Genomic DNA, 14,558 nt, shown 5'->3' on the forward strand with positions numbered 1-14,558 from the left:
GATAGCAGGGACACTGACCTTCTCTTCCTTATATCTGATGGTGGTTTTTATCTGCCAGACAAATGTCAGAAATACCATTCCCCAAGCACAGTCGCTTTGGCACCACCGCCAACTTTTCTTCCCCACTCCCTGCCTTAGCTCCCTCCCCAACGGACTGTGAACAGCAGAGCTCCAAGCGAGACATCTGCAATACCACAGCTGTCAGTCAAACCGTGATATAGAAGAGAACTCGCACAGCTCAGCTGAATCCTAAGGGCGAGAGAATAATAGGAAAGTGGCTGGGACCTGGGACAGAAACTTCATTAAAATTTCATAAAACTGAAAGAGCTAATTTGAATTTTACTTATGCCACATATTGTGAGACATTTGACAAGATAGTATCGCAGTTGAACTGGCTTTTGTCGAAGATTCATTTATTTTTCAAAAGCAAATGTATTAATTTGGTAGGTCATGTATAGCACCAAAGGGAATATGAACCTTAGCCTACATTAATCCTAGTAAAAGAACTTTACACCAACATTTCTGGTTTGTCTTTCCTGCTGAATATTCTTTTGATTATTTCTAAATTTACCAGCTAACGGGCTGACTAACTAGCCATGTGTAATCCATTTTTAAATCGAATTTATTGATGTAGGATGCTCAACCACAAAGTGCTTTTTGTACAAAAAGTGGTATTTGTAGAAGAACTTTAAATTTGTTGAAGGATTGAATCAATCTGGCTACAATACATGGAATCTGTGTGTTTGTTTCTTTGTCCGTGAACATTTTTTACAATAACCAAACTTTGGGGGTCTAAAGTGTACCTGTGTGCAAACCTCCTGCAACTATGAAAAATAGTTGCCTGGTAACCAACTATTGCAATTACAAGTGATAGTGTCAACAATCAACAAGTCACCCAAAGACTGAGGGTGTTACAATGGGCCAATATGACCCATTCTAAGAGTTTATGCACCTAGAACACTTGATACAAGCGTTCTGGGATTTTAATTTCACAATAACGTCTCATTTAGATCCACAAATATATCGTATATATATATCGTGATGCTTTCACTAAGCTAAAATGGCCCAATTCTTTGCATTTAAACATCTACCCTCTCTCTGTTTTAATATATATATTAATTTGCAAACAGAACAGCATAAATAGAACAAACAATGACGGAAATGTGCATATGGAAAGTAGTCGATTACTTCTGCTGTTGCATAATTAGTAAAGCAATGTAATTACCATCTTAAGGTAATGAGTAATTACTTAGTCCTCCGTTTTACTGCACAGAAAAAATTCCAGATCCAGTTGCATCTGGAAAGCTGTCTCGCCGTGTGCCTTCCTTTGTTGCAAGTTGCAGAAAACATTTCTGGCTTTCACCTCCCAAACAAAACTGCTTAGTTTGTTCAAAACCGTAATGACATTCAGCAGCTACACAGTACACACCTCTCCCTGGAAACACTAATTTGCATTTTCTCACCAATACAACCCAAGCCCTCAGTAAAACAGGCCATTCTGGCAACAGCATTTCTGGTATGTGATGGTTAGTTTGCATTTGATATGCATAGCAGTATAGCTGATCATACATTGCACCCAGAGGGTCTGGGGACCAATGAATAAGGTCATGACGGATTTAGAAGAAGAATACAACGGAGACAAATTGTTTATGCTTGTTATGAAATCAGGTTGCTAGCATAAAGATGAGTTGAGGGTGCTGTGGAATAGAAAATGAGCTCCCTAAAGGCATCGACTAGAAAATGACTGAGTAATGCGTTTGCACACAAGAAGTGCTATTGTCAGTTTAAGACACGCTTACTTAAGGAAAGGCTTGCAGGAATTCTCCGACTTGTTGAGAAATAAGGTCTTTGGTGAATGTTGGTATCTGGGGTAAGGTGATTGTTTTTGCATGTAAATTTTTATCATATTTAGAGAATGAGTTGGATGGAGCATGAAGTAGGGGAAGGAATCAGCAACCAGTTCCCCAAAATTATCAGGATCTATTGCAAACACTAGAAGCTCAAATACACAATGAAATTGAATAGATTAATTCTTCTTGATTATATATCTTCAGTTCCTCTGACATTTTCTTCTTTTTTGAGTTAATTAAAGTATTATTTTATTTTTAGATAACTTGAACTGGTAACAGTTACGAACATTACTGCAGAGTGATTCTCTGTTTAGTGTGGAGGATTTTTTTTATTTTTTATTTGAGTGAACATCACTCTAAATGAAAGCAAAACAATAATAATGAGTCATTTTCCAATTTAGTTATCAGTAATAGCGATGTTTCAGAAGGTATAGCTATATTTGTCTAAAGTAATCGAATTGCAGTGCTGCGTGGCTTTTGTGTAATTAACTGATTTTTCAAAAAGATATTCAGAAAGCAAAGCTTTTTTTATTTAACCACAGTGAGTCAGTACACATACCGTGTAATGAAAATAAATTCTGAATATATACTTCATTAACTTGAACAAACTCAAGCAAAAGTTGACTTGCGTTTTTCTTTTTGTTTGTTTTTAATTTCTAAATTTTCTGGATTTATGGGGCCCAATACCAAGAGCATCACCATACGATGAAAAATTAAACTACAATATATCACAAAATATTTGTAAATAAATAAATTAAAAAAATACATTTAAAAAGTCCCATATGGTCAGGATTTTTCCACTGTAAACAACACTCGTTGCTCCATTACATTTTTAATTGAATACATAAAATGCAAGGAAAACACTTGGGAGACAACAGCACGACCACAATTAGAGTGACTTTGTGCAATCAACTTGCAAACTTGTTGCAGTTGAAATGGCAGCTTGAAGGCAGGAACCAGGTGTTGTCTATCATGTGGGATTTGGTCTGCTTTCAGTCTGCAATTAGTTTGTGATTGAATGGATTAGAGTTGACAATTACATGCAATCTATTTGTGATAATATGGTAATACAACTGATGTAACTCAGTGGACGCTGCAAATCTACTTGCAATTAGTTTCCAAAATTCAGTATAATCAAAATTATATAACATAACAATATAATTTAAAATTCAAAATAATCACTTAAACCCAAGAAGGTTGCCTGAAAGCATTCACGTGAAACTTTACTTATTAGTGGACCTTTTTTTTTCAATAAATCTACATTACATTATTTAATGTATTTTCTGTAGCCAAGTTAGTACAGCTTTACTGCTAAAGAAAAAAGGCATTAAAAATAAGGTATCACATTTCTACTGCATAATGAGCCACATAATGTGACTAAAGCTGTGTTGAACTTCAGTGGGGTCCCTTGTAGTTAGTCTTGTAAGCACTGCGTATTGCACAGTGCAGAGATACTGCTGCTTTTTGTGTTTTTGGATGTGCATGCTTGTGTGTGTGTGTGTGTGGATGCAAATGTGTAGAGGGATGCAGGCGTGTGTTTTTCACAGCGTGGCTAAACTAAATTATCCGCAGAGGTGTGCATTCCACTCTGAGAAATTGTGTACTACAAGACAGGCGAGTAAAGGGCGGCTGGGCGGGTGGATGCAGAGACAGAGACAAACCACAAGCAGAGAGGAAGGAGAGAAAGAGGAAGAGAGAGATATAAAAGGTGGATGGTTGTTATTGAGGAAGGAGTCTGTTGTTCCAGTATGGCAGACAAGTGCCACACTCTTAGACAGGGGCTAAGTAGGAGCAAGTTGGCCCACAGTCAGATTTGGGTAGCCGCGGTGCTTAATCATCCTAGGCTTGGTGCTGGATTTGACAGGTGAGTTATGACCAGACGCTACAGGTAGGAGCCCCAGTCTTCCCACCGCTCACTGTGACCTTCGCTCTGCCCATAAATAATACAGAGACCATAAAAACCTGATTTAGAGTAACTGGGCCGACTCCATCTTTGCCTGGGTTAATCTTGGCTAGGTGTGGACAGGGTAGGTAGTGCAACACACCTGGGGGCTGACACAGATGACAGTGTGTCATGGAAACTTTTGTGCCCTGCTACAGTTTACACCTATATCCAGATTTACAATACCAACATCCGAGTGCTGCTTGGTAGCAAGTTCACCTTCTGACCTTTACTTTTCACAGTTTTGTACCTGTTGCTTTGAATCGCTATTTGATGTTTATCGGCCTTTTTTGTAAAGCCATTGCTACCTATGTCACTTATAGTCTTCCTCGCCTCTGTTATAACTGCTTACAAGCATATAGACTGTTCAGGGAGAGAAGACACTCTATATATCTGACATCATGAATTTGTAATGTTTAATGGCGAGAGGTTAAACATTATGGTGAGACTGTGGGTTGTCTCTGAAATTCAGTGACTCGTAGCAATGATAGGTGAATAATGGTTAGGGATACAGAATGGGAAGGTTTCATAACTTTCAGGCAAAGAGCACTATTACCTGATTACATTAAAGCATGGTAAATGCATTAGATGGTTACCTATGCAACCACAGCCTGGATTCTCCTCTATGGTGTCCAAACATGAGCCACCAATCATAAACCTGTCACCATCTTAGCTTTTTAAAAATCAAATGTTCCTGACACACTGAGTCATAAAGTAACCACACTGCTTTACCTTATTTGTATCTAAAATTTCTCTCTTGGCTTGCAAACGTGACATCATGCTTCATTAAATAAGATGTGAAATTAGCAAACGAGCCCATTAACTCATCAGAAAAGTTTGACTGGGGACATGGGTCAGTGGAGCCTAGGGATTATTTATTTTCTAGAGACTTATTTCCCACTTCTTTTTTACAACCACAGGAGTTACCCCTGTTGGCCACTAGAAAGAAAGAACTGGTTTCCTTTATAATGGGAAGGAGATTTGACACAGAGACAGAAACACGACTGACTGCGGAGACAGAGGGAACAAGGAGACAAGATGAGAAACGTGGAACACGGGGAAGGCAAGGAAACGGGAACCTAAAGCCTAAGAACAAATAGTATAACATAAGAATATAACATAAACATAATAATGAGAATCAAAACCATGAATAACAATAATTAAGGAATATAAATTAATCCACAACCACAAAACCGAGACATTTTGACTCTTTTGACTCTTTTGACTACTAGTAACCACTGGTTGCAAGGGAATAGTGTGTATTTCTTGTACAGTTGGCAAGTGGTTACAAGAGGTTGCTACAATTGGGTAACATAGGTTGCAAAGAGGTTTGTAGCGCTGTCACAACATTCTCCTTGCAATTGCTGTGGTTGCTAGCAGATTGCCATGGTTGACGGTAGTTTGCATGAAAGAGGGCGAGTGGTAGTGGAACAATGAAGTGCAATGCAAACCTTTTGCGTCAAGACAGCAAGATTACTCCCTTCCAATATTATTTTTGAACCAACACCAACACATCAATTGACACCAAACTCTAAAAAGTTATATTGGTGGAAGGAGTACCAGGGGGTCCTTGGACAGTTTTCTCCATTGTAAGAACCCTTGGACTTGAAGATATATTAGCTTAAGCTGCTGTGTTGGTTCAATTTTACTGTGCAACATATTCAATATTCAAAGAAACCACTTGCCTTTAAAGTAAAAGTTGAACCTTTTGTTAGGTGCCAGCCGGTTGCAGCAGTAAAGCGCAACGTTTGCTTTGAAATCAGACATTCTCAGTTTGTTTTCAGTTTGTTTTGCACTTTGTCAAGTTGCACTTCTACATGGTGTTTGGTTGGCTGCTAGCAGCCAACAGAAACATAAAAAGGGTTTTGATACGGGACCCTTTTTGGGACCAATTATATGTAGTTACAACCTGCAAACTATGTGGGGATTCTCATTTTTCCCAGTTAGCCAGAGTTGCCAACAAGGTCTATGGCTGTGTGACTGAGACCTTAGCTTTGTAGCCTTCTTGCCTCTCTCACCAATAACAAAAAAAAAAGAGTTTAAAAAAAAAAAAGCATGGACCCTAGATTTCTCATAACTTTAAGCTTCAAGTGGCAAGCAAAGCATGTAGCCAGGCTTGTTCCTGAATCTGGTATATGACAATGGGGTCCTAAAAAGACGTGTCAAAAATGACCTTCAGTGTTTGGGTTTTTGCTCAGACTGCTCATGCTTAATTTTCACACAGGAGCTAAACTATTCAAGGCTGTTTGCATCTGTATGAAAGATCGCGACCTCCAATCTCATTAGGACTCTTTAAAAGGATGGTTTTGTGTTGATTTGATCATCCTTTTTCCAATTTAGACTCCTGTTTAAGGGGTTTTTATCAATTTATCAGGACTCATTTATCAGGACCCAAATAAATTCTAATAAATTACTTTTATTAGAATTTACTCAGTTGTAAATGGTAAATGGTAAATGGCCTGTATTTGTATAGCGCTTTTAGTAGTAGTAACAATCCCTCTGTACAATGCACGCCGACAAACTCTGTCCTGGTTGCTGTAAGAATTCCTTTTAAAACTATTTTAAAAGAAAGAAATACAAACTGCATCGATGAAGGACGCGCATCCATCACCCTGGATGTTGGATTTAATTTTCCTTTGGATGCTAATGAGATAGTTGGAAAACTTCCAATGACAATTTTTCTAAATAGATTGTTGCTGTTTTCTTTTCAGCAGTTTTCAAGCTATTGCATTTTAAAATGACTGTAAGTAGTTTCACAGAGTTGTTAAGAGGCAAAAATATGAAAAGAAACCCCACTATTTTTGTGCAGCGTGTTATTTTATTGCAGCATAAACTGTTACGTAAAACATCTGTACCAAGGTAAACCTCAGACATCTCTATTTAAATGCTAATAGCAGCCTAAGGTAAGACCCTAATGTTACTGTACAGCATATCAGCTGCCTGCATTAAATCTCTTAGGGTTAATACCTGCGGTGGGTTCATTTCACTGCCAGTAATGATATTGTCTCAAGGTAACCTTTAATCAACCTTTGGACTTTCTTTCTTTTTTCTGCCTCGCGGTGTCTGCTTTACACCAGACGATTCCCCAACAACCTTATTGTTACTCGAAAGTCAGCTGTAATAAATCGTCAATTACTTCATCATGCGATTTATATTGGAGAGGAGTTATTTTAATTAAGAGATTCATTAAGTTAGTTCATTAATTTCCCCACAGGTGCCCCGGATTCTCCGGAGAATTTTCAAATCAATTCCGAGCCCTATTATTTAATATCAGATGGAAGACTTGCAGGGCAAAAAAAAGGGGGGCAGGTTCAGTGTGGTTTAATCTTCAGGTGGGTTATTCTCAGTCAATAAAAGAAATTAAAAATATATGTATCAAAGTTTATATATAGTCAGCTTTTAATTATCCCCTTATTTCAGCCACTACCATATCCCCTTAGTATTTGCCAGTATGACAGCCATAATCTTTTCTCCAGGCTGCTTAACTCCAAACTGACCATTGCACATAATTTCACTGAATTTGCCGCATATTGCATCTCAAGTCCTCTGCCTGCCCTCCAGCTGTGTACCATAGCTGTCAGCCTTACTCTTCTCCGGGTTGATGTATGCAGGATGCTATCTATCATTGCCATGACATTGCATATCCTCTTCAGTCTGACATGTTTGACAGGCACTCGTGCCCATTAATGCCATGGTATCACCTAGCTTGTTATCACTGTATCCACAAGGAGTTTACATTGCATGGCGTACAGTCGAGTCCTCCAGTGTGGTGCGGGAGGATAATTTTCCCTGCTCTATTCTTTGAGCGAGCTTCTTGAATATGACTGCACACATGCTGAGTGGATAGTCAAGAGATCGTCCAGCTTCTCCAGGCTCAAAAGGCGTCAGTGATGGATGTGAAATGCTGGAAAGACATCGTAGGACAGAGTGTTGGCCCGCACCATCGATCACTCATGCAGAGCAGATGACACAGTTCTCTCTTGCTCTCTATCTCTCCCTCTCTCTCGCTACCAGCCTGCGAGTTTATCAGCACTGCCCAGAATATTTAACAGGGAAGAGAGCGCACCCGTGGGATCTCATTTGCACAGGTGTCCATCTGGTAGAAGTTGTCTGGGATAATCTCCACATCATGTCACATTTGCATCCGGGCTTCAGGAAAAATGGCACACTTTACAGTAAGAGGAGCGTGTGGAGCCGTCCAGTTCGAGTGTAGGGGGGTGGTGGTGGTGGGAGGGGAGGGGGGGCGTGGGATTGTTTGCAGACACTGTGGTGAAGACCAGTGTGTTTTCGCGCTAATCCACGAGGCAGCTAATGCCTCGCAATTATGTAAGGATTTAACATGTTTGTAATTGTTTGTTGGTTCAGCTCAATTTGTGTAACCAGCTTTAGTTGGAAAATTAGCTGTGAGATTTTCCTAAACACTGCCAATTTGTTGGTCTTTTAACCAGGAGGGGGATTTGCTGCAGTAGGGCTGAAGAGTGCTTGTCAATTGTGACAGTCTTATTAGGCGGTTTGGGCAAAGAAAAGGTGCCCCTATTGAATAAATTGATCATCAAGGACCTTTGCTTCTGTTACCCCCCCCCCTCCCCTCCTCCTTTAAATAGCACAACTTTCCCAGCGAATCAATGGCTTCATCGATTCCCCAAGTTGGGTTAAGAATTACTTGAGCAGCAGATCCGATCTCAAAATCGCTGTCACATTAATGACACAAAGAGGATCGCTGCTCGTGCTTAGCAGCTGGACCGCTTCTTCTCACGGGGCTGTGCATGAAGCGACACCCACTCAGGCAGGCCTAGATCTCATCCAGGATACCTCGAGCTTCTGCATATGCAGTGCGTGCCTGCATACGAGCGCTCGACTCACATTTAGAGACACAAATCACTGAAGGTGCGCGCCGCAGTGCCGAGCAGTAAAATGAATTGTTTATTCCAGCGTGGATAAATACTCGGCCGTATCTGCGAGGCCAGACGAGCATGGAGTCTCCAAACATCACGAGTAATCTCGCTTTTTACGCCGTCTCTCCCTCGCGTTATAAATTCTCTTCTTTATGTGTATGACCTGAGCACTTACAGTACATCAGTTGTAGCAAGTCATTTTCTGCTAGCTCACACTGTATCTGCAAAACGCATGAAAACAAAAGGCAGTCTTCGAGTGCTGTTGACTGTAAGCGCTCTACCTCTTCATTAACACTCATTGGTTTTTCATTAGGACACATGTACTGTATATATACAAATATATTTATTCATATGCACAGATAAGCTGATTATGCATCACTGCTGTTCATTGTTGGAATCAGTAGTTATTCAGCATTAGGCAGGTTTTCCTTTAAAAGAAATCAAAGGTTTCTCTGTATCTCCTTCTGCTGCATTGAATGATTCACATTCAATCCCAGGAATTAGCCCAGGAATTTTTGTTTGAGCGGCTCGGAGATGGACTGCTGACAGCTTCTCGGCTCGGCAGCTGGCAAGAGCTTAAAAAGTGACACGGGTCCATTTGTTACACTGACCGATTTGTTAACGTTTTATCTTTTGCAGGAACTCCACGTATTGCATGAAGGTGTCCATGTCCCTCACGGTGGCGGAGAATGACACAGACCTCTGCTACAACTCCAAAATGAGGTTCTTTGAGAAGGCGGAGCTGAGCAAAAGCAAAGACATCATCTGCCCAGGCATTGAGGATTATGTACAGCAAGGAATGGAGCCTGAGATCGTGTGGTACAAGGTATGGTTCGAGTTTTTCATCAGCTATCACTCTATCAACAAAGGGTTAGGGTCGTGTTTAGGTTAAACTTAGCTTTAAATACCACATTTTCAAGCGGTCAAACAAAAGGAGAAAAATATTGCTTGCTGTGTGGAGAGTTGGGAGGCCCACAGTGGAACTGACCTGGCAGGCCTTCTGTGTCCAACAGGCCTCTTTGCCAGAGCTCGTAAGCGCAGCTCGGGGGCCAATTTATCAAATGTGAAAGTGTGCTTGATTAGGTGGCCACTTCCATTTCCCGCGGAATCAAATTAAAATAGCAGATAATGCCAGTGGGATCCACACCCTCCAGTTATTGGCTCTCACTTTGTTGGTGGGCTGATTCAATCCTGCAAGACGCTTCCCACAGTGCCCTAGTTTCTTTTGCCTCAGGTGGCCCAAAAGTTGAAAGGCTGTTTCTAAAAGTCCATGCTTACTTCATGATGGCCACCTACGTGGCTACATGGGCTGTGGAGATAGAAAATAAGACTCATGTTGTACTTTAGGTTGTTTTCTGTGTGTGCCTGGCTCCAGTGTAGTGTTTACCAGCTATTCACAGATTTTAACTGCTCAGGTAAATTATCAGTGACTGAAACTAAAAGCTAGTCTCTTCATTACAAGCTGAACTCCATTTTTAACATATGTGCACATAGGAAAAATGTCCTTTCAAATCCAAACAAATACCGAAAACACAGTTAGAAACCAATCCTACGATACACAGTATTTTGCCAGTGCAGTTATTGAGTAGCCAGGTCTGTCATTCTCTGTTGGAATCTGCTCCCTGCTGCTTGTTTGACATGGGCACACGGAGCCAGATTTTGATGTGAAAGGAAACAACCAGTACCCAGAATGATTTTCACATTCATCACATTCTGTACAAATTTGTTATCCGTGCTGATGTTGTCATCCTCACTTTTTGCTTATATTTAGAACTCTTGACATGTGTCGCTATGAGAACGGAGGTTTCCTTAAAGCGTGTGTAGTGAAAAAGGATTTCTAGCCTCATGTTATGACACAGTAGTGCCAACAGTGATGTCCATAATTGAGCAAAGGAGTCAAGAAACGCCACAAGACTGAGGCAGGTCAAAGTATAGAGAAAAGAGCTTAAAACTCAACTCCAGAACCAACATTGTGTAGCAGAGTCACCTTAATTAACCTTAATGAAAATGTCTTGTGCAAAATATATATTATAAAATGCTTGGTTTCTCACAGGACACACAGGCCTGCAGACTGTACTGGACCCACTGGTAACCACCGGAACTACGGAAAAGTGCATATTGCCCAGGAAACCTTGTGGTTACTTTGGTTGCTAACAGATTGTTATAGTTTCTACAGAATAATATAATAACTTGGCAGCAAACACTTGCCAACTAGCAAACTCTGAAGAGCATGATGCTAGACTGTTTACCTTCAGTGTACAAATTATTTCTTATCATATAAATCAGCACATTTAAGATAAGATGAGATAAGATAAGATAACCTTTATTAGTCCCACACGTGGGAAATTTGGTCTCTGTTTCTAATTTACATCTCACTTTTAGAAGTTCAACTACTGTTTCATGGTTAGTTAGTAAATGGTTTTCCATGCAAACTACAGGCGACTGTGACAGTCTGCTAGTAATCAAAGCAACTGCAAGGAGGTTTTGTCAGCCAGCCTCTAGCCTTGTGTGACTGAACCCTCATACACTGGATAGAGGTGGGTGGGTGGGACCCACCATCTGTTCAAATTGTCTGATTTCAAGGGGCAGCAAATCAGTGGAAAACTGACTTATAAAAGAAGAAATGAAGCTAAAAAAAAAAGAAGAAGCTTATTTCAGAGACTGTTACAGTGTATAACAAATAGGAATTATTTTGAACTTGGAATCATGCAAAGCTACCCTAGTAGATGAAAATGAACAGAATTAGCCCCCTTTAATGAACCCATTAAGTTAATAATAGTTTTCTAATTTAAGACAAGTTTACAATGAAAGGCCTGAAACTGCAGACCATTAGGCCAATATAATGTAATGTTTCTTATTCACTCTGACTCAATATATTGTCACATAAAAAAAACCCATTTTTTATATGTGCATTAATATATATTATTAAACTGGTGCTTATTTTTTCCATTTGACAGATAAATTGAATATATAATTTGGCCTCGGTGTGTTATTTTGGGCTCTTACAGCTTCTGATGCTGAAATAATTTCCTGTTCACACTGATTGCCTCTGATTGGCTCCAGAGATGTTACCAAGCAACCGAGCAAATACTGATGATGCAACCCAATGAAGTAAATCCTAAAATCACTAAGAGTTTAGGAAGGAACTTACAGATAAACCCAGTAATGATTTTACAAATAGGTGGTGCAGCTTAATTTGGTGCTGCAGTCCTGCCTCAGAATGATAAATGCGCAGGCACCCGGTCTCATACATCACAGTTTAAAAGAGTATTTGTGTCGGGACAACAGGAGCTCACTAAACTAATGTCTGAAATCTGGCATCAAACAAAGTTTGTGTGCTGTGTGATATGATATGAGGTCTCTCTGCTATAAAGCTGCTGGAGTATTTTATGATACGGTGTTTAGTTATAGAGGTTCTCTACAGATTTAGTTGTTTTGTTTTTAAAATCTGTTATACTTTGAAGCTGAGACTGAATCTGACAGGCATCGATGTGAAAGTACGGTAAATTCAGATATAACAATTAATACAGAAAAAGCACTGAGAGCATTTGGTCATAAAACTGTGATCTCAAGTATTAAATTTCACACCACAAATCTAGTAGGCAAAGGAGATCAATAAATCCAAGCAATATATAGTACTGTGCAAACGTCTTGATACTTCCTTTTCATTTTGCTATGAAAATGAGAAATATAAAAGCTGAAAACATACACGTGAATACAGTAAATAAGTCAAACAGAGCTCCCCTTTTATGCTGTTCTCTGTCAACATGATCCCACACAGATTCAATAATGCTGAGGTACGGGTCTGGGGAGGCCGATCCATGACTGATAGTGTTCCACTGTGTGTTTTTTCCATCTGGTTTTTATGCATTGACAGTTTCTTTGGGATCATTGTTATGCTGAATAATAAAGCCATTGGCAGTCAGGCGTTTTCCAGATGTATTGCATGGTGGATCAAAATCTGATGGTGCTTTTCTCCATTTATAATTCCATTAGTTTTGACAAGATGCAGCCCCAAACTATGACAGCCTTCACTTGGCTGTAAACACTCACTATTGTATCTGTCTGTTTATGTCCACACATGTGCACATTTGGGATCATTTAAATCAAAGATTTTCAAATTTGGATCCTTCAATCTGCAGGTCCTTTGCCTCTGATTTTTACTCCAGTTGTTGTGTAATTTGGCAAACCGCAGCCTTTTCCTTTCCTTAAGAATGACTCCTTCACAACCACCCTTCCACTCAGGCCATTTCTGATGAGGCCTCAATGACCAATAGATGGATTATCTGAAGTGTCAGATTCATCTCGTAGATCCTGTGTCAGGTTTTTGCTGGATTTTTTTCTTCTTTCTTAAGGACATGACTTTCAGATACTGATCATCTGCTGCAAATAGATTTTTAGGCCTGATATGTCATCTTTTGTCCTCTACTTGTCTAAATTCTTTAAATTTATTAAGGACACACTGTTTTCAGCTAGCTCTTTCGAACTTACATTGTTGGTGCAAAAATACTATTTATCCTGTCAAACTATTTTATCTTTGTTAGTAGCAGCCTGCAGCAAAAAAAATATAACTTGTTCAATTTCTTTAGTTGAATCTATGAAAAAGGACAAAGTGCCCGAACAATTAAAAAAATGGTTCTTTGCTGTTATATATAGAACAACACTGGTTCATCATTTGCGTTAGGTGCCTCTTTATGTTTAATTTATTCATGGGTCAATGTTAAGTGGCTTAACAAACAGACAAAAAAGACATTCTTCTGAAAATAGTCAGGTACAAACACTGACTTGAAAATGAGAGAAAAACAGCCAAAGACGTTCAGAAAGCCTAGACAGCAATCACTGAAGAAAGTCTGGCTCTGAAATATAAACGAAATACAAAGAAATGAGGGCAGGCTCAAGACTTTTGCACAGTGCTTTCAATAAAAATAATTAATAATTAGCTAAGGATGCAGAAAAAGTTACTAAATCATTTTAGTTTGAAGTTTATATGTTCTCAGTTGTTTGGAGCAATAGAAATGAGAAAATCAGCTCAGCACAAATGTATGGGCATAAATTTTGAATTTTTAACTGTATTTGTATAAGTTTTGCTGCTTGTGCTCCCAAAAAAGACTTCCCCACATTTATACTACAGCAAAATAAATAATTAAATAACAGAAGGTTCCTGTTTTTTTACTGTCTACTATAGAATTGTATGTGTTTTTTTTTCCACAATGAGTTCACAATAAACAAAAATAAGACATTCTGTCAATATAATTACAGTCTGCAGTGATATACCAGAACTTTGCAAATATATCATTTTGCACATTCATTTCTTATATGTGATTGGTTTCTAACTGTGTTTTCAGGATTTGTTTGGATTTGAAAGGCCAAAAGTCATGCTGACAGATGTCTTTCAGTTACTACAGCAGCATTTCTTTATCGTGTCAAACTTCTTTTTGCACTTCTTTTTTCTTATATTAAATATCTGGAGGATTAAATGTGTAGTTAAAGTTCTTAACACTGACTGGGGTCTTTCATTGGTTCGGCTCATGATGTCCAGGGTACAGATTATATGACATTTGAATGCAAGTTTGTCATCATACCAGTCGATACTGGAAATGTGAAAATTATTGTAGCCCCACCCTTTTACTTTAAAGAAACCAGTGTTCATGCTTTACATTTACAAGTTGTATCTCCATCCTCTTGTTTTGTCTTTGAAAAAAAAAAAAACAGGAGTGCAAGCCAAAGCAGTGGAGACAAACCATTGAAAGGAAGAAGGACATTCTCTCCATCAAGGAAGTACGGGAAGATGACATTGGGAATTACACGTGTGAAGTGCCATTTGGGAACTTCGTGGTGCGAAGGACTACTGAGCTATCAGTCACAGGTAAG

The 14,558-nt window shown here is 39.2% G+C and overlaps 1 protein-coding gene across 3 annotated transcripts in view; it reads left to right on the forward strand.

The window, feature by feature from the left end:
- The window catches only part of LOC146492085 (interleukin-1 receptor accessory protein-like 1-B), a 338,383-nt gene that overhangs the window by 148,259 nt on the left and 175,566 nt on the right, over nucleotides 1-14,558 (forward strand). For all 3 annotated transcript variants that reach the window (XM_085152263.1, XM_085152265.1, XM_085152264.1), the window contains exons 4-5: nucleotides 9,327-9,513; nucleotides 14,400-14,553. In XM_085152263.1, coding sequence (XP_085008389.1) covers nucleotides 9,327-9,513; nucleotides 14,400-14,553 — 341 coding nt within the window. The remainder of the gene's footprint in view (nucleotides 1-9,326; nucleotides 9,514-14,399; nucleotides 14,554-14,558) is intronic.

Source organism: Neolamprologus multifasciatus, chromosome 23 (genome assembly GCF_963576455.1).
Source record: "Neolamprologus multifasciatus chromosome 23, fNeoMul1.2, whole genome shotgun sequence".
Lineage (NCBI taxonomy): Eukaryota > Metazoa > Chordata > Actinopteri > Cichliformes > Cichlidae > Neolamprologus > Neolamprologus multifasciatus.